Genomic DNA, 19,354 nt, shown 5'->3' with positions numbered 1-19,354 from the left:
AAAAAGTGATTTTATTTTTTTCAGAATTCCATTATTTGTTATTACGCCATTATTTAAGATTTATTATTATTTCATTCCATACAAAATAATACTTGTTTGACTTATCTGTTTGATAAAGAGAACTAAATTTAAGGTTAGAAAATTTTAAATTCCAATATAACATAGCATATGTTCTACTTAATTATGCACAGTAACACTGCATTGCTAGTCAGTAAAAGTACAGAATGTATCACAGACTGTTGATTTACAAGGGAAAGCAGTAACAGTGCCTCTCTGTTGTTTAAAAAAAGAATAAAAATGTTGTATTCTGTCATGGTTTTAACACATGAATCTTCTCCATGTTCAAACTGAGCAGTCATCAGATTTTAATTTTATCTAGGAAATTACCTAATTTTTAAATATGTGGATGAGGGCGCCTGGGTGGCTCAGTTGGTTAAGCGACTGCCTTAGGCTCAGGTCATGATCCTGGAGTCCCGGGATCGAGTCCCACGTCGGGCTCCCCGCTCAGCGGGGAGTCTGCTTCTCCCTCTGACCCTCTTCCCTCTCGTGCTCTCTATCTCTCATTCTCTCTCAAATAAATAAATAAAATCTTTGAAAAAATAAATATGTGGATGAACTTTACTGTGTATTTGAACTGTGGCTAAATGGTAATGATACAGTTATCTAATATTTGATAACAAATTCTTTTTGAATAGTTACAAGAAATAAGGAGTTTACTTAAAATGAGGACAGTTTTTCTACCCACTCCCCCTTGCCTGTCTTCTGCTAAGCACAGAATACATGTGATGGGAAACAACAGGCTGAAAGTCGGTGACTCCGGTCGGTCTGAAAGTATGTTTTCCCTGAATCAGAATAGCTGCTGTTTCTTGGGTTATTGCTTCTTTCAACTGTTCAGTCATTATGGTAGGTTTTATAAAAAGGAAATTACATCAGTGAAGAAGGTAACTTTTCAGTTTAGCATTTTGACATCACATGGACTTGGTGTCTGTGGTCAGGATTTGTGGACTTAATATGTTCTAGATGGAAAATGTTTGGCTCTCACGCTGTGTGAGGACTATCTTCTGGAAGTATCTAAGAAGGTCTGACAAGAGCAAAAAATACCTTGTCCTCCAAACCTAAAACTTCCCAACATATTATTTAGAATTAGATTTTAGTAAAGTTTTAAACATAATGGCAATTATGGGGGCAAAAGAACATGACAGAGGGAGAACAGGGTAAGGAAAATAAGATTTGGAGCCATTTGCTGGGCATGTCACTTGATCTGTTGTTTAATCCCTAAACTTCAGATGGTATTATCACTTCATATGGATATTTTAAAGATTAAATAAGATGTGAAGGATCTTTGCAAAGTATGACATAATAAACAAATGTTAGACATAGCTATGAAAAAATTGTATTTGGATATCTGCATGATTACTATCTAAGGTTTCAAAAAGGGATTATTGTTATTATTACATTTAACATATGACATAGAAATACTACATACACTGCTTGCTTTCCCTTGTAGGAACTTATAACCAAAATGATACCATATTATGGGGTAGTTCCAAAAATGGCCTATACTGAAAAAAAGAAAAGTATATTACTATTTGGTTTATAATCATACAATTTTATGGCATATAGGAAAAACACTTTGACAATTAGTTTTAAATAAACTAAATACTTAACCTTCCCACCCCAAACCCAGCATTGAGAGATCACGCCATGGATACAATTTACTGGAAGAGATACCTACTATAGTTTGTTTCTGTATGGTCAGTTCACAAATGGTTGCAAGATACAATATTGACACAATTTGCTAGAATCACCACTGAGCAAATTTCATCAACTTTAAGAAAATGGATAAAATTACTTTTCACAAATATCACTAATACGAATATGTAAGAGACTCAATTACACCTAAAGTGAATTCACAAAACCAAAAAATCATCAGATTAAATGTTTTAATGAATTGCTCGGCTAGTTAAAATATACATTTCCTATTATGATAGAGGCCTTTAAAAACTGCCCCCTTTTCTGAATGGAAGGATATAAGACTAAACCTCTGGACAAATAATCTCATTATGACAAAATATTTCTGTATTACTCAAATGGACTATCATTTTAATAATTTCCCTAGTGTCCATATTTTAGCATATTTCTATCCTTATCTCTTTCTACCACAAAATCAGCAACCAGAATATACTCTTATTTTTCAATGGGTACAATTATCTCTTATCTATTTTGTACAAAAGCTATAACCGTTCTTTTTCCAACTGTCCACAAAAGCCAAACAGAAGCGTTTGGGTTATCCCTGAATTTTGTTTCTCACTCCTGAGCAAAATTAATTACAATATGGCTCTATCAGGCCTCTTCTGTATTCACGAAAATTTACCAAATTTTGTGACTGTTACTTCAAATTAAAGCCATTGATTCTGGGACTAAAACAGCATTACCTTCTTAATGTGACAAAAATCCCCCTTGCAATCAGCTACAGTTCATTGGCAAGCATAATATACTTAATTCTGGTTTGCTAAGTGTTTATTAAACTACAAAAATTTAAACAGAAGGTTCACTGGAACAGAAATTTTGTTTAGATAAACTCAACATTCAAAGATGAAATGCAAGTCATAATAGGTAAGCCATGGTCAAAATTAAAAGTTACTTTTTTTTATGTCTTGCTGAGGGTCAATTAGAAATATGAATGTTTGGATTGGCAGTCTGTTCAGTCATGTGAGCAGAGATCTGTGGCATCTTAGTGACTGGAGGGGAACAACATGTACACGTATATGTGTATCAGAACATTCTGAAAATGTTATAGAATTTTCAAAGATGTAAAACAGACAGATTACTAAATTTAAAGTCTTCATTGTACAGCTAAAGAAGCTGGGGCTCAGAGAGGTCAAAGGGAATTTCCTTGGGTACAAGAGTTATGAACAGAACCAGCACTAAAGCACAGACCCCCACTTAAACTCTACCCAACCGCCTCTCACGCAAAAAAAAAAAAAAAAAAAAAAAATCAAGAGATCATAAGGTAAACACTTCCATCTCTCCAACCTTTCCCTACCTTCTACTCTGGGTTTATAATGTTGAGTGTGCAGTAAAGCTCTGGTACTGCATTTCATATACAATTTCAAATCACATTAACATCTAATTACATTTAACAAATAACCTCCCCTCCTTTCCAGCAATTTCGTTAATCTGTTCCCATTCTGCAGAGTGATTTTTCTACTTTTTCATGATCCCATTATAGGCCAGTGAAAATTCTTAGAGGAGAAAAAAATCCTATTTCCTCTTCTCACACTCAATTTGAAGAATGGTATATTGATGACACTTTCAAGGTTTAAATTTTATTTCAATAAGTCTTTCCTTCTGAGATGCATAAGAAATCTGAGTACTTTAAGTATTCTTCAAAGCCTTTTCAAATGTATATAAATGAGGATTTGGAGGCTGGGAAAGGGCTTTGGGGATTATTTAACCCAGCACACCCACCTCGCAATTCGGGAAACTGAAGCCTAGCAATGGTAAGTAACTTATCTAGTGTCCCACAGGTAGAAAGTGGATAAGCACTCTGGTCTCATGATATCTAGACCGATGTTATGTTTTTGTTCCACATTTGGTGAACCATATTGGATATGACAGTTTCCTCATCTGGTGCCAATCTGTGCTTTTATTGCAAAGTCCAGGTTTTGTCTTTGTTTGAAACTGTGGCCTGTAATAATAATGCAGATATGATATTAAGTATACATAATGCTTAAAGTTGTGTCATTGGTGTTTCCTGAAGGTAACAAACTTATGTCTATGTTTGTAATGCCTACTGATCCTTACTGAAACATATGAATGTCTAAGACCTCTCACAGGACAGTTAATTGGTTTGTTTCAATCATCCCAATAGCTGATGTGAATGACTTTACTGTTGAACAGTCTGTGATCATCAGTTATGAGTGTTAGGTGGCTAGAATGGATTGACTATTTCCTGGGCCTGTGTCCCTCCTATGTGGGCTAACATAGAACAAAAACATGGTGGTGGCTTTGGCTATGTTTTCACTTTAATTACAAATCATCCAGATGGGAGGTTCACAGAGCTCAAATCTGAGATACTTATCACTCTTTTACTTCACTTTTGCCTAAAGAGATTTGGTCTCAAAATTTTGATCACAGAAAAAATACCAGCAGATTGTACAGAATTCATTGTAGACATTGCCTCAAAGAAAGTTACCTGGATTGTATCTCCAACCCATCTGTTGCTGCTAATAGCTATAACACTGTTTCAGTTACCTATTCTTATACGTTAACAATGAAATTCATCACCTGTATTTCCTTCTACATGGCATCAAAAAGTATTTATAGTCTTGGCTTTGCTACTGAAATATTTTATAGTTATTAAAATTCTACAAGCCCTCTTATTATAACAGCATCATTATGCCCTTGAATAACAGGAAATTGGTTATTTACGCATTTGTTCAGGTATGTTTCAAAAATAAAATATGAAAATGAAAAAAGTCTTCATTATACCAAGTGTTCACAGTTTGACTTTCCATAAGGCTTATTAAATAATATACAAATAGCTACCATTCTGCTGAAATGTCACAGTAAATACATTAATAATGGCACAGAAGTGAAATGTCCCCAAATGGGAAATCATCTTCATGACCTCCTAAATCTCTTTTCCAACTAAAACTTTGCTTTTTTTTATTGAAAAACTTCCATTTCTAAAGGAATAAAATACAAAAATAGAAAATGAGTCAAGAAAACTTTTACAGATATAATTTTGAAGGAAATTTTATAAACATTAGATGAAATATTATATCTTTAAGACTGTGCTTTGTGTCACCACACCAAACAGCGCATGAAAACTAACTTGAATGAGTATATTATATAGGAACTGCTGAAAACTATAACTAAATATTAAAATTTCAGTTAAAATAGATAACTTAAACATATATTAAGTACTAATATATTTTTAAATTTATGTTCAGCTAAAACCTATCTATGAGACTAATTGTAAATCTATCATTTTGAATCAAAAAATAAAAGGATGTTTAATCAAGCAAGGCACATTTCTTGTAGGCCAGTCTGTTTAATACCATTCATCTGGGCACAGTGTAGACTTCACTTATTTATGTGTAAAATGGGCCAATCTATGTAGGAGAGCCTTTGGTACAAAACACACCTTCACAAATAAGGTTTCACATAACCCAGAACACAGAAGAGAACATTACTATATCTCATGATTCAACATAGTCCAGTGATTAACTGAAAGAAGAAAACAGTACCAGTTGGCTTGTTACAAACAAACGTTTAGGTTTTCTTTATCAGCAGTACTGATTAGTTTTTGAGTGATTTGATTTCATCAAAATGTCAAAAGGTTGAAATGATCCCTTAATATTTTTTGACGTTCTTCTTCATCTCTTTGTCACCATCTTTGATATTGCACACCAGTTGAAGAGAATTCTCCAGTGTTAGAGCTGCTTCCTTTATATGAAGTGTTTCTCAGAGACAGGTTATTTAATGTCAACTAAAACAAAATATGTGCTAGCAGACAGATCACTGCCCATCAACGATAGAACCAACACCGCATTCTTGATGTAGGCAATTTAAAAATGAGTATCCTACTGGTCAGTGCAGCTCTACAGTTCTCTATGTGGGACTCTTCAGGTATCTGTTGGGCAAAGTAAGCATAATAATTTACTGTATATTTAGTGTTTTAAAAAAGTATAGACTCTACGTCAATATAAAATAGTCTCTTCACTATACTTTTCAAAACTTCCTTTTTTTTTTAACTGGTACCCTGAAAGTTCAACCAACTTAATTTTCTAAGTTCATCAACCACATATCAAAGCTTTTAGTTTGTATATGAGAAAAAGTTTCAGAGTATGCTGAAATTATGAATTTTTTGTCCTTATTAATACCCATTTCCAAATGTAGTTCAAACCAATGTGATTGTTTGCTTTTTGAACATAAAAATTTATCTTCACCTTTAGAACCATCTGAAATGTTCTGAGTGCCTACTGTTTTTTAGAAAAATATTATGTATTAATTTTCTCAATTATTTCCAAGGGTTGGTTTATTTCCTGGCAGTACATCTCACTGTGGTGACCTAAGATGAGAAGTTTTTGAAGTGAATGAAAAGTCTATGGCTCAGATAAGTGTTATGGAGAAGTGAGGAGGGAAGGAGTGTGGGAGGCAGAGGGGGGGAGGGAGAGAAGGAGACTGAGAGAGAGGGAGAAACAGTCTCAAATTGAGTATGGTGAAAACTATGTTCTAATTATTATGCCTGTACTTTATCTTGTCATTACACAAGTAACTTTCAAATCTGTTGATCCTTTAAAATATAAACTCTATATAGTTATGTACCACTTCAAGAAATCACAAATTAAGACAGTAACTGTTTAACCAGGGTCTGTGGAGAACCAAGAAATAAAAGTTCAAGGTTTGGGGCTCTCCTCTGCCAACTAGAAAAAAATCGTTAGAAATGCTGACAGTAAAGTGCTTCTTAAGAATTGCAAAGGGCAGTATGACTATCTTGTTACGCTACGTCTAGAATCTAGAATGGTGTTTGGACATAGTAGACAATTTGTATGTTGAATGAATGAATAAATCCCTGTCACTCTGCATCGTGTCTGACACATAGCAAGTACTCAGTAAATACACACTGAGTGAATAAGTGGATATATAAAAATTAGATTCATGTATTCTAGAGGTTTATTAACCGTAGTAGAAAGGATACATATAAACACACAAACAGAAAAAAGCTAAACTCAGTTCCAGGTTTCAATATGTGAATATTATCCATCACAATACATAGAGAAGACTGTTTCCTACATACACTCCTGGTTTTAGCAGGTATCTGAAATCCAGTGGTAAATGCCTACCAGTGGTGATCTGAAACTTGAATGTGCTTTTTGTAGAAGAATCATCCACTTACTAAACCTAGTGTTGTATGTCTACCGTGTGCTGGGCGATCATCTAGTGGAAACTTTTCCCTATTGGCCTGGATTATACTTGATCATCCTTCATGAAAGATACAACTTCTTAACACCAATCTTTGGCCATACAGCAGGAGTATACTTTTCATCACAGTATTCTTAATTTTCATCATGAGAATTTGAAAATTACAATGGTCGAATAGCTAGTAGTGGCTACTAATTACAAGAAATTACAACATGAATGATCTGAATGATCATTTCCTAAGTGCCTGGCTTCTGCTCAATGCTACTGTAGCTTTGGTTATCTAAAGATGGTTTTGTTAAGCTGTTCTTGTCTTGCTACTATTACGTCCTTCTTATATAAGAAATTGAGCCTTTTTTTTTTTCATCTCATGTGGCAGTACCTGCCTCAAGGCTCTTGGGATTATTAAATAAGTATGGTATAGCTTGGCATCCTAATGGACTGTAGGTGTGGAGGGAGCTGCAATTTAACAGAAACAAGAAATCAAAGTGACATTTGAATGGTAATCATAATGTTTACATTAGTTACAGTACATTCAATGAGAAAAGGCTAAAGGGCTTAGAAGAAAGGACATTGACTTAAGTATCAAAATCAACTCTACAAAAACAGAGAGAGGAAGTGTAATAGAAAATGGTGAGACCTATCATTGAAGATATTTGACCAAATAAATGTTCTAACATATGAAGGAAGAAGAAAGGAGAAGGACGGTCATATTTCTATAATTATTAAGCTTGTGAAGAAGTAACACCTCCACCAAAGCCGAAACAAAAGAGGTACAGAAACCCAGCTTACTTAACTTTGTATTTGATGAGAAAAGGGGTTACAACCATCCCACAACACGGAATTTTATGGGAACTTTGTTTTGATGTGTCTATACTTTGACATCTATTAAACAACTTAGAGTTGACTGCACACCAACAAGCTCTATAATTTCTGCCAACGAAATGGTAATGAATTAGCCCAAGGACTAGAAAAATTTCTCGTTAAATTATGTATGATTCTCTAATTGGCCTCTAGGAAATTATGTACTCTTGGCAAGCAAAAGAAGTTTAAATTCACTCAGTAATTAAAGTTGGTAATGTGCTAAGATCTGAGCTTTGTCAAAAATCTAGAAAGTCATGGGAAAATGAGCTTGAGGGTGCCTGGGTGGCTCAGTTGGTTAAGCAGCTGCCTTTAGCTCAGGTTCTGATCTCAGTGTTCTGGGATCCAGCCTCCCCCCTCCACTGGGCTCCCTGATGCTCAGCCGGAGTCTGCTTCTCCCTCTCCCTCTGCCCTCCCCTCACCCCGCTCGTGCTCTCTCTCAAATAAATAAAATCTTTAAAAAAATTAAGTTATTTTATAAAAGAAATTATTTTATTGGGTAAGGCCATATCTATAGTAATGTAATTCTTTAAGGTGATTCACTGGTGAAATATCTAATGCCTTATTCAATCAGTTTCCATAGTAAGGAAAACCCCATGGATATTTTAGGATTCACCATTAACTAAAACCAAGACTGAACTTATAGCAAAGTTTCTTAGAATGTCTGCTAGATAGGTAAATTCCTGGAGATAGCACTTATTTGTTCTGATTTTTGCTGTACTATGTAAGCCAGCCAGTCAACAAGTGTATAGTATCATTTACAAATAGTGCTTTATTAACTGCTAGGTAGGAAACAGTCTCTGTGAAGCATTCCAACTTCAGGTAGCCATGGTGATTAGGAGTGATATATAATGTTATATTTAAATTATTTATGTTAAGGAATTCCACCCCCATAATTGGATAGTACTTTGTGGGGGAAAACCTGCTGGAGCATGTTTTACCAAGTGGAAGCCTTCTCCAGTGAACCAGGTACAAGAAATTTTATCCCTAAGAACATGATGAGGAGTATAAGCCTCACAGTGATGGAATGAAGCAGATACACAACATGAAAATTTTGCTTATAGTTTAAAAACACTCAAATTGGAATTTCCTTCCTCTCATTCCTTCCTTGAACAAATACGAAGCACCAACTTGATTCCAAGTCTTGAGGCATACAGTAGCAATGAGCAGACAAAAATTCTTCATTCTCATGGAAGGGAAGGGAAGATGGACAATAAACAAAGTAAGTAAAATATCTTGTTAGAGGAGAAAACAAAGCAGAGACAGGATAAAGGAGAGTGCTGTGGGGGCTGCACGTTTAAACAGAGTGACCAGGGAAGGCTTCATGGTGACAGCTAAGGAGGTGATGGGGCGGGCTGAGCAGATATCAGATGTTAGAGCATTCCAGGCGGGTAGACCAGCAAGTGCAAAGCCCTGAGGGAGCGCATGCTTGGTATACCTGAGGAAGAGCAAGGAGGCTGGCATAGCTGCCGTACAGGGCCAAATGGGAGAGGAGTCAGAAAGGGGTTCTGTCAGAAGGGTAAGGCAAGGAAGAGTAGGTAGAGCCTTGCAGGCCATGTGAGGCCTTCAGTGTGTAGCCTGTGTGACATGGAGAGCCAAATAGGGGTTTTGCTGCAAAGAAGTGACATGACCTGGCAAGTGTTTTAAAGGGTTTTCTCTGGCTGCTATATTGAGAACAGACTCAAGCAGGGCAAAGGATGGAAGCTGGGGGACCAGTCAGGAGGGTACTGTAAAAATCCAGGTGAGAGAGAATGATGGCTTGGAACAAGTGGCTGCAGAAGTAAGACTGGAAACATTTTAAGAGTGGAGCCAACAGGATTTGCCAATAGCCTGGATAAGGGGTATGACAGAAAGAGAGGAATCTAGGATTATTCCAAGGATTTTAGCTTGAGCAACTGGAAAGTTTAAGTTATAGTGATAGAGAGGGGGAAAGGGGCAAGAGACATAGGTTTGGTGGCGAGGGTGGGGGAGGAGAGGGAAGCTCAATTTTGGACATACTACGTTTGACATATCCATCTGATATACAAGTAGAGATGTCAAATAGGTAGCTAGGAATTCAACCTGAAGTTCAGGGGAGAGGTCCACGTGGGAAAGAGAAATTTACATATAGACAGTCTAAAGCTATGAGAGTAAGACCTCATGTAAAAAGAAAAGAGGTCTAAGGACTAAGCTGCAGCCCAGGGGGCTCTCAAATATTAAGACTCAGGGGCAATGAGAAGGACCCAGTAAAAGAGATTGAGAAGGAGAGACCAGAGAGGTAGTAAGAAAATACAGAGTGTCATGCCCTTAAGTCAAATGAAGAACTTCTTCCCAGGAGGGAGGAAGTATTCCACAGCACCAAATGCTTCTGATGGGTCAAATGGAGTGAACACTGAGAAATGACCACTGGGGTTAGCTATAGGAGGTCACCAGTGACCTTGAAAATATACTACTGGTGAAGTGACAGGGGTGAAAGTCTGGAGCAGATTTGGGAGAAAATGGGAAGGGGATTCAATGATGAACAAAGAGTGATACAGGCTCTACTCTCATAGAAGAGATAGACATTAATCATACAACACAAATAAATATAAAATGACAGCCACGTCAAGTGCACATACTATAATCAGTTCAACTCTAAGACAAACTTTTTCAGATTTGAGTATCTATGAAATGGGGATGTACCTTAAAATCCCTGGTACTTTCCCTTAAAATTGGCAGCTCTTCTTTTCTCAATGACACATAGATAATGGTGTCCTTATAATGGAAGTCTCCTGAAATTTGAAGAAATGTACCATAAGAGGGGGATTGATAAAACCAGAGTCATGAGAGATATCCTGGGGGGAATACTGAAGTAAAAATAGAAGGTAATGAAGTGAAGAGGGGGCTGGCAGTGGGAACATCTGCAAGGATCCCCCATAGATTAAGAGGGAAAGGCAGCTTAACCCCTAACTAGAAGATCAGGGGCGAGACAGATCATGTAGGGCCATGAAATCTGTGTTAAGCCTTTGGGTCTCTATCCTAAAAAAAAGGAAAAGACCTTAAAAGAATTTTAAGCAGGGACAGGTGATGTAACTAGATTTGAGTCTCAAAATGATGCTTTTGGCTATCAGGTGGAGAATGGGTCAGATTGGCCATAGGAACTATAGTGAGGCCAGTTAATTATTTTGGATAGAGATGATAGTAGTGTGGATTAAAGTGGTGATGACAGTGATGTTGAAAAGTAGATTATTTTTAAGGATATTTAGGAGGTGAAATGACTAAGCTCAGTGATACATTGGATGTATTTACTACTTTTATGAATCTACTATTACATTAATAAATACACTGAGAACAGTAGGCAATAAATCTGCCTTTTAAGCAAGGCTATGAAAAAATAAAAATGCTTTGTAAATGTCTATGCAGCACGTATGAATGAAAACACATATTTTGGAAATTCACCAATTTTAGACTGTTTAGATTTGTAGACAGAAAGTAAATATATCCTAGGATAGAAAATAACAGGTGAGGGTGTGTGTGTGTGTGTGTGTGTGTGTGTGTGTGTGTGTGTGTGTGTGTGTGTGTGTGTGTGTGTAACAAATTACCCTCACTGGCTTCTCTTCCAAATTAAATCACATGTTTTAATTTAAGGAACATGTTTAAATGTATAAAAATAAGAACGTTAGGATTCAGAGAAAATTTCCATAACGAACAGGAGTTTAAAATAAACTTAACAAAAAACCAGTGAAATAGAAGTGCTGATTGACATATTACACGTAAGTGCAATGCTAGCTTTCATTCTAAAAAGTTAGTGGGAATCTCAATAAAGATTCCCAAGAGCCTTTGTGCTCTGATGAAAGGGGTGGGGGTGATGTTGGGGGCTCACTGGAAAAGAAGCAGCTACTCTCCACTCTTTACCACCAGGCTGGGGGTATGATCCCTGTATCTGCAAAGTCAGAGCCCTGCATGTACAAATTTATTCTTAATGTTCTTCAGATACAATGAAACATCATTTTTCATTCATTTAATGCTATCTTACTAACAACCAGAATCCCAGGATTTACTTTTCAGGCTGGAGCTTGTATTCTGCACTATTTAGATTGCAACAATAATAAAATGGCTTCCAAGAAAATGAAGCCGCTTTTCCAGATCTGCTCTTTAATGTATTTGATAGTTAACGGTGCACAATTTGAAATGTAAGGAAAAAGACATTCACTACAAAAAAGGAGGAGGGGGAGAGAAAAACCATGAAAATGTTTCTTTGTAAAATGTTTTTTTCTTTATAATTCCAAAGACAAAATTAATTTACAGCATCACTGAAGAAAAGACACATATTTGAAAACTTTCTAACCTCTGAATCATTTAAATTAAATTTGCAAGGTGAATGTGAGCATATAAAGAATATAATTATCATACACTCTATAGCAATGGCCATTTTCTGGCAGGAGGTTAGGAGCTGAGTCATGATAGCACACAGTTTGGGCTCTGCATGGCTTCCCTTCCTTCTTCCTGCCTCCCCTGATTTGCCCTCTTTCAAAGGTTTTTAACCATTCCCTGCAAGTTATAGAAAACAAGTGACTTCATTAATATATAAAATTGTCAAACGAAATACAGAAAATTAGTAGCACGGAAATAATAGTCTTATCCTCTGTTTAAAAGGTGAAATAAAAGACAGAAAGCCCCACCCTAAAATGCAAGCCCTAAATATCCTCTGCCCCATTCTTACGTTCCTCACCTCCATCTCACAGTGTTTCTGTAAGTCTTCAGACTGGGGGGCGGGGGGGGGCACTTGTGCTTCTTTGCATTTCTTGGTGGGAGGGGTTATCACTTCTATTCACAGCTGAGAGGTGGGAAGGACTTGGAACTGCTGTAGAAAATGTTGAAATTTTAAATGTATGGAAGTCATTAAATTATAGTTATGGTTCTTAAAGGAAAAAACTATTGGTATTATATATACTGAATTTATATACTATCACCAGAGCAGTTGCTTGAGTACGTTTTATGCCAAAGAGGTAAAAACAAATTTTGTGTAAACAAACCATAACTTTAAATTTCTTCATATTCTGCATTTAAAATTTCAATCCCAGAAATTTTGTCTCAAAATTTAGAAATAACTGATATAATGCTGCCTCTTATGTGTAGCTGTTTGTGATTATGTCACCATAGTCGGTGGATACTAAAATTTGGTATACTATCAGTTGAAAGCAGCATAAAAGAAATAAATGACAATGTTATTTTCATTTCTGGATTCACCAGCTATAGGGTATATACATTTTTTCCAGGGTGTTGATAGACGTGCCCCGATCCAGTCACACCTCCTCCCATGAATCTTTTGTACACACAGACATATGCATACCTTTCAACATCCAAGATGTGCAGTTGAGCTCAACAGTGAAGTCTTTGTTTTGGCCAAGCTAAATGATATGTGTAAACTTAGACCCTTTGCATTTTGCTGTAAGTCCAAATCACTATCCATTTTCTTTTTCTGAATGATTTAGGACCTTAGAGAAGGGGCTACAGCTATTATGAGGGACAAAATTATATTCTAATGTGTTTTTGAGCACAGATGCTCTTAAAGATCCATGGAGTAACTGGGTAAGGCACTAATGTCACAAATTTCAATGAGCTGGCAATCTCCTTCTGCTTTCAATCCTTTTGTTCTAAGTAATTTCTCCTTTCTTAATAAGGGAGAGTCAAAATATTTACGCTACTTGCTGGCATGGTTCTTCAGTAACCTAAGCAAAGTATAAGCAGATGGAAAAATAACAATTTGCATAATACTATCATCTACTGTAGATTAAACACATGGAAATAGGAAATTAATCTTAAAACTGAAAAATATCTATTGTCCTAGCAGGTATTACTACTATGACTGATTATGCTTTCTGAGTATAATATTAAATGCAGACAAATCAATCATATAGGAAAATAATCTTTTATTACTAGAAAAGTCGATCTCTTTGTTCAATTTAAATACCTTATATTTGATCCCTATGGTTAAAAATCTCTGATGATTAGGAAAGGGTTAATTCTCAATATACTGCATAAGATAGGTTTCTGGAGATATATTTATGAATTCATTAATTAGTGACATGGGCTGAAGTCAAACCTTAAAGCCAAAGAGATTTATTTTTTCAATCTCTTTCAAGTCACCCAATAAAAGGAAGAGGGGTTTGGGGGCCAGAATGACCTGGCTTTAAATCATAGCTGGGTTTCTTGCTAGCTGTGAAGTCTTCGGGAAATCACTTAACCATAACTATCTATTTTTTACCCTCCTAAAGTGGGGTGAATACCACTTACCTTGCAGAGTTGAGAAGTGTCCAGGACATGGTAATTACATGGTAATTATTATAGACACACAGAAAGTAAATAGGAAGACACTGATTGCTTATATATTTCATATCATTCACAAAGCTCAGTGTTAATTATATAATGCTTGTAAGTAATGATCACAATAATAATGTACTCTCTCAGCAAAATCTCTGCTGCATGCCATGCAAGTATTTTTCCTAAGTATTATACCTGTATCAACATTCAATATTCACAAGAACTATATGAGGTACTATTTATTATCCTCATTTCACCAATAAGGAAACTGAGGCACAGAGAGGTTAAGTAATTTGCTCATAGAGCAGAGTCAGGATTCAAATCCTGGCAGTATGACTGCAGAGCTTATGCTTCAAATCACTTCATTAAAAACCTGAAAATAACATTAAGATTACAGCCGTTCACTCATCAAATATGCATTGAATACATACAAAGTGCTACATTTTGTGCTAGGCACTAGAGTCCAAAATCTGTATTTGTCAAAATACAGAACGTACAACCTTTAAGGAGCTTACAATTTGGCAACTGGAGACAAGTATACTACCTCAAAGTGATGACTCAAAAAGTTGTATGTCTCTGGATTGAAAAAAAAAGTCTCCATATTACTAACAACACAATTCTAAAAATTATGGCACAACCATAATTTATTTATAGAAATAACAGGGTTTCTATATCTTCTAAATAAAAGTGAATAAAATTGTCACTGCACTCTGTTCATCTTCACGTCAAGATCATATACAAAAGAACAGATAAGAACAGATACGAAAATTATTCTTAATGTTATTACTATAGTGTGTCTAACATATTACCACCAAAATGGGTCACAAAAAAATGTCTGGTCATTAAGAATACCAAGAATTTGGTCAAAAGGTAGATCAATGGTAAAAGTAACTCAAACAAGTAGCAAAGGACACTAGATAAAGGAGTCCTATTTTGACGCACATGGAGATAAAAGCAGTGACCCCATGACCAGGTATATGGATTTCATGCCTCTATTGATTTTTTGTCTTTTCCTTCCTCTTCCCCCTCTATAAGTCTTCACCATTCTTTTTAACTACACAAATAATTAAGTAGGCTTCTGATTACCTGAAAAAACATTATGGGTTTTAGAATTAAGCTTACTCTCATTTACTTTAGGACAGAATAGTTATACTGTATCAAAATAAAAAAAAAACAACTGTGCACAATGTATAACTGTGGAAAATATAGTATAATACCTACAATGTATATAAAATAAAATGATTTTGTTAAAATATAGTGTTACCCTTGTTGTAAGCTTAACCATTTTTGTTTAAAACAACTGTACTACTGCATATTACTAATTATGTAAATTAAAACTGGGCCAATAATCTAATAGCAGTAGGTTCTGCCTTTTATCCTTTTTTTTTTTTTTTTAAGGGGAGACAGGTTGTTCAGAAGCCAAGAGGGTTAGTAAAAGGAATGGAATCATTTTCAGTTCAGTTTGGGTGAAGGTTATTCTAAAGAACAATGACTCCCCCCACCCACCCACCCTTTTGCCATAAACAGTAGAAACCAAAGGACAGTTAACAACAGGGAAATCAAATGGAAAAGATGTTGTAAGTGATCTTTAAAAGGCACTTGCATGTAATATGAAACTATTGGTTTTGCAAGTATTGCCAATCTAGACAGGAACAGCGTTTCCCTGGTTCTCGGTCCAAAGAGGGAGAGCTCTCAATACCCCCACACAGTGCTCACCTGATTCCGTTTGTCTTCTGGCAACCCTTTGTATATGGCTGAAACTTGCAGGTATTTTCCCAAGATATGGTTACTTCCCGTCCCTCCTTTTTATTGATTGTCTGCAATTCCCTCAGTTAAAAAACACACATCCTTTATATTTTTAAAGTTTATTTAGCTTTTCAAGTGCTGTTGTCGGATTCTGGAATTTTTTTGAAGAGGAAGTCTGAAGGTCCCTTGTAGTAAGGTTTCAGGTACACCGATTGAATCTTTCATTTGCTTATGTACAGAACACTTTTACATTTGCTTTTAAATTTCACTTGCTGGCTTGAAACTTCTTGGAGGAAGAAAACATTATCCTTTTAAGTTATTGCCTAATTATTGGCATCCAATTCAAATCATGCCTCATTGGAGTATATATCTAACATTCCAAAGGCAATATTTTCCTTTCCAATTCAGTCATTATGAGATATCAATGATTTTCTGTAGTAAAAAAAAAATGCATTGTTTGTGATTCAGTTCACCACCTCAGATTCTCAGACGTAACCTTATTTGTGCGGTTTATTCAAATAGTGGTTTTCCTTATGAAATCCTGTAAGGAGGAACCATCTGGAAAGGTTACTGTGGAAACGGCAGGGGCTAGGGGGTGGGGCTAGAGAGCAAGAGATGCCATGACAACCTTTTTCGGGTTTCCCAGGAAACATGGGTTGCTATGGGAACTGCATCAGTCAGGTCCGAATTAGTAACTTCCGCTGCAAGGAGTGTCTGCCACTTTAATCTTCTTTTGATACTGCAGAAGCTTATCTCGCAGACGCATTAGGAATTCTGTTTGTTTTTCTCAGCAGCACTGAAAACATCTGTTTCTACACTTTGATAAGATGTTGCCTGGAACGCACACACAGAACTTCAGAAGAATCTGCCTGTCTACCCCCGTTTCGAAATGCTTACCAAGCCCCAAAGAGTTCAACTAATTAGATCAGGACACCTCGGGCATTTCCCTTTGTTCAAAGTTGTAGAAGTCTTTAAAATTCCAGGAGGTGTTCCAAATAGAAATTCCAGTCAAAAACCAAATAAACTTATGGTGGGTTTACAAGTCATTGTTCTAATTAGACTTCTCATCCACGCATCCACAATGAAGACGACTGAACTAAATATTCAATAATGTTAAAAGGTCCAGTAAACGGCAGCATCCTTTAAGTATGTGCCTCTTTACTTAGTAAAGAAACAACTTTCCATACTGAGGTTAGGCAGTTATTCTAACCGTTCTTTAGTTTCATTTCCTCCCAGGATGTACTTTTTTTTTTTTTTTAAGAGGGTGTGTACTAGAAATGAAGTTTAAAGTAAGTTTGTTCCTTATGATATTAGAGAAGGGGGGGAGAAAAAAATGGAGCTGAGAGAATGCAGCCCACTTGCAAAACAGACACCTGTTTCAGTATGAAGCAGTAGGGAGAGGGAAAATGAAGTGTGCTTTCCACTTCTTCACGTCCTTTCCTTGATGAATGGTCTGGAAATGTATAAAACAAGGGCATACACAGACCAAGGGGGCACGTTCCACACAATACTGAGCACAGCCTGTCACTTACAGCATATATTAAACGTCAGTAAATATCTTTTTGATGTTGACACAGGAGTTGGGATTATTGTTCGTGGTGCAGGTGGCAGTGGAATTGCCCGTTTTGAAAGGGGTCTGGGGGAAAGCGCTATGGTTCATGCCCCCCTCTTCGATCACCATATACTCCGACTTACTCAGAGTGGAGTTACTCCTTGCTTTTCGGAGCTCCTCGGCCGAAGAGGAGAGGTGCTGGCAACTTCCCACGTGCATGTACTGGGCTTGCTCTTCCCCTTCTGTCTCCCGGTGGTAGAAGTAATTGAAGTTGGAAACAATCACGGGGACTGGCAAAGCAATGGTCAAGACACCAGCGATGGCACAGAGCGACCCCACAATCTTGCCCCCTATGGTCACTGGGTGCATGTCACCATAACCTACTGTTGTCATGGTTACCACTGCCCACCAGAAGGCATCTGGGATACTGCTAAAACCCGAAGTGGGGTCGTCTGCCTCGGCAAAGTAGACCGCGCTGGAGAAAAGGATGACCCCAATGAAGAGGAAGAAGATAAGCAGCCCCAGCTCCCGCATGGAAGCCTTCAGCGTCTGGCCCAGGATCTGCAGCCCCTTGGAGTGCCGGGAGAGCTTGAAGATGCGGAAGACCCGCACCAGCCGGATGACCCTCAGGATGGCCAGGGACATGGCCTGCTGTCCGTTGCCCTGTCGCTCAGCCAGCTCGGTGCCCAGAGTGATGAAATAAGGGATGATGGCCACGATGTCTATCAGGTTCATGATATTTCGCGAGAAGGTGGCTTTGCTGGGGCAAGCGAAGAACCGCACGAGCAGCTCAAAGGAGAACCAGATGATGCACAGAGTCTCCACCACGAAGAAGGGATCCGAGAAGCTGGAGGCTCCGGCGGGGGCCCCCGACGTGCTGTTGCTGGCCGCCTCGAACTGCTCCTGAGACGACGCGGCGGGGTAGTCCTTCTCGTCGCGGAACTCGGGAAGCGTCTCCAGGCAGAAGATGACAATGGAGATGAGAATGACCAGCACGGACACGATGGCGATGCCCCGGGCCGGCCCGGAGCTCTCCGGGTACTCGAAGAGCAGCCACACCTGGCGCTGGAAGTCGCGGCGGGGCAGGGGCCGCTCCTCCTCCCGCAGGAAGCCCTCGTCCTCGCGGAACTTCTCCATGGCCTCCTCGCCCAGCTGGTAGAAGCGGATCTCCTCGGAGAAGATGTCGATGGGCACGTTGACCGGCCGCCGGATGCGGCCGCCCGACTGGTAGTAGTAGAGGATGGCGTCGAAGCTGGGCCGGTTGCGGTCGAAGAAGTACTCGTTGCGGAGCGGGTCGAAGTACCTCATGCGCCGCTTGGGGTCGCCCAGCAGCGTCTCCGGGAACTGGCAGAGGGTCTTGAGCTGCGTCTCGAAGCGCAGCCCCGAGATGTTGATGACCACGCGCTCCCCGCAGCAGTCCTGCTCGCCGGCGGCCGGCAGCGCGGGCGGCAGCGGCTCGTAGCGGTCGCGGTCGCAGCCGCCGCCGCCGCCGCCGCAGCCGCCCTGAGGCGGGCCCCCGCCGCCGTCGGCCGCCTCCGGCTCCAGCAGGTGGTCCCCGGGCACCACCGTCATGTCGGGCGGCAGCGCTGGGCCTGCGGCGGGCTCGGCGTAGCCGGGGTTCACCAGGGTGTGGGCGCCGCCGCCGCTCGCGGGGCGCTGGAGAGGGTGGGCGCGGTGGCGGGCGGAGGGCGGCGGCGGCGAGCGCAGCAGGCTGAGGTGCTCGTCCATGCGGCGGGAAGAGGCGGCGGCGCGGGCCGCGTCGCTCCTCCTCGCGCTCCCCGCCCCTCCGTCGCCTCCGCCGCCTCCGCCCCCCTCTCCTCCCGAGTCGGGCCCGCCGCCTGTTGCTGCCGCCGCCGCCGCCGCCGCCGCTGCCGTCGCCGCCGGCGCTGCCGCCGCGAGGCTCTGTGTGGATCTGGCGCGGTCCGCCGGGCTCCTCCGGGGAGACGCCTCCTCGCCCGCCTCCGCGCTCCCCCGCCCCTCCCC

General features: G+C 39.2%; 1 protein-coding gene across 5 annotated transcripts; it reads right to left on the bottom strand.

Annotated features, from left to right (window-relative positions):
• Positions 1-1,929: 1,929 nt before the first annotated feature.
• KCNA3 (potassium voltage-gated channel subfamily A member 3) lies at positions 1,930-19,272 on the bottom strand. 5 transcript variants are annotated; one of them, XM_028101865.2, is made up of 4 exons: positions 15,790-19,272; positions 12,482-12,613; positions 10,453-10,541; positions 1,930-5,641 (listed from the first exon to the last, which is right to left on the bottom strand). In XM_028101865.2, exon 1 carries the CDS (start codon positions 19,097-19,099, stop codon positions 17,360-17,362), a length of 1,740 nt encoding a protein of 579 aa, XP_027957666.1. In that variant the 5' UTR covers positions 19,100-19,272; the 3' UTR covers positions 1,930-5,641; positions 10,453-10,541; positions 12,482-12,613; positions 15,790-17,359. The 5 variants fall into 5 exon arrangements, with proteins under 5 accessions (XP_027957666.1, XP_027957668.1, XP_027957667.1 ...); XM_028101867.2 differs by having other exon boundaries at positions 12,482-12,610; XM_028101866.2 differs by lacking the exon at positions 10,453-10,541.
• Between the last annotated feature and the right edge of the window lie 82 nt (positions 19,273-19,354).

Source organism: Eumetopias jubatus, unplaced genomic scaffold (genome assembly GCF_037043125.1).
Source record: "Eumetopias jubatus isolate StellerSeaLion01/CBP00866 unplaced genomic scaffold, mEumJub1_p1.0 scaffold_4, whole genome shotgun sequence".
In the NCBI taxonomy this organism is placed as follows: Eukaryota; Metazoa; Chordata; class Mammalia; order Carnivora; family Otariidae; genus Eumetopias; species Eumetopias jubatus.
The sequence above is the reverse complement of the archived record's forward strand: the minus strand, read 5'-3'. Positions and strand labels throughout refer to the sequence as shown.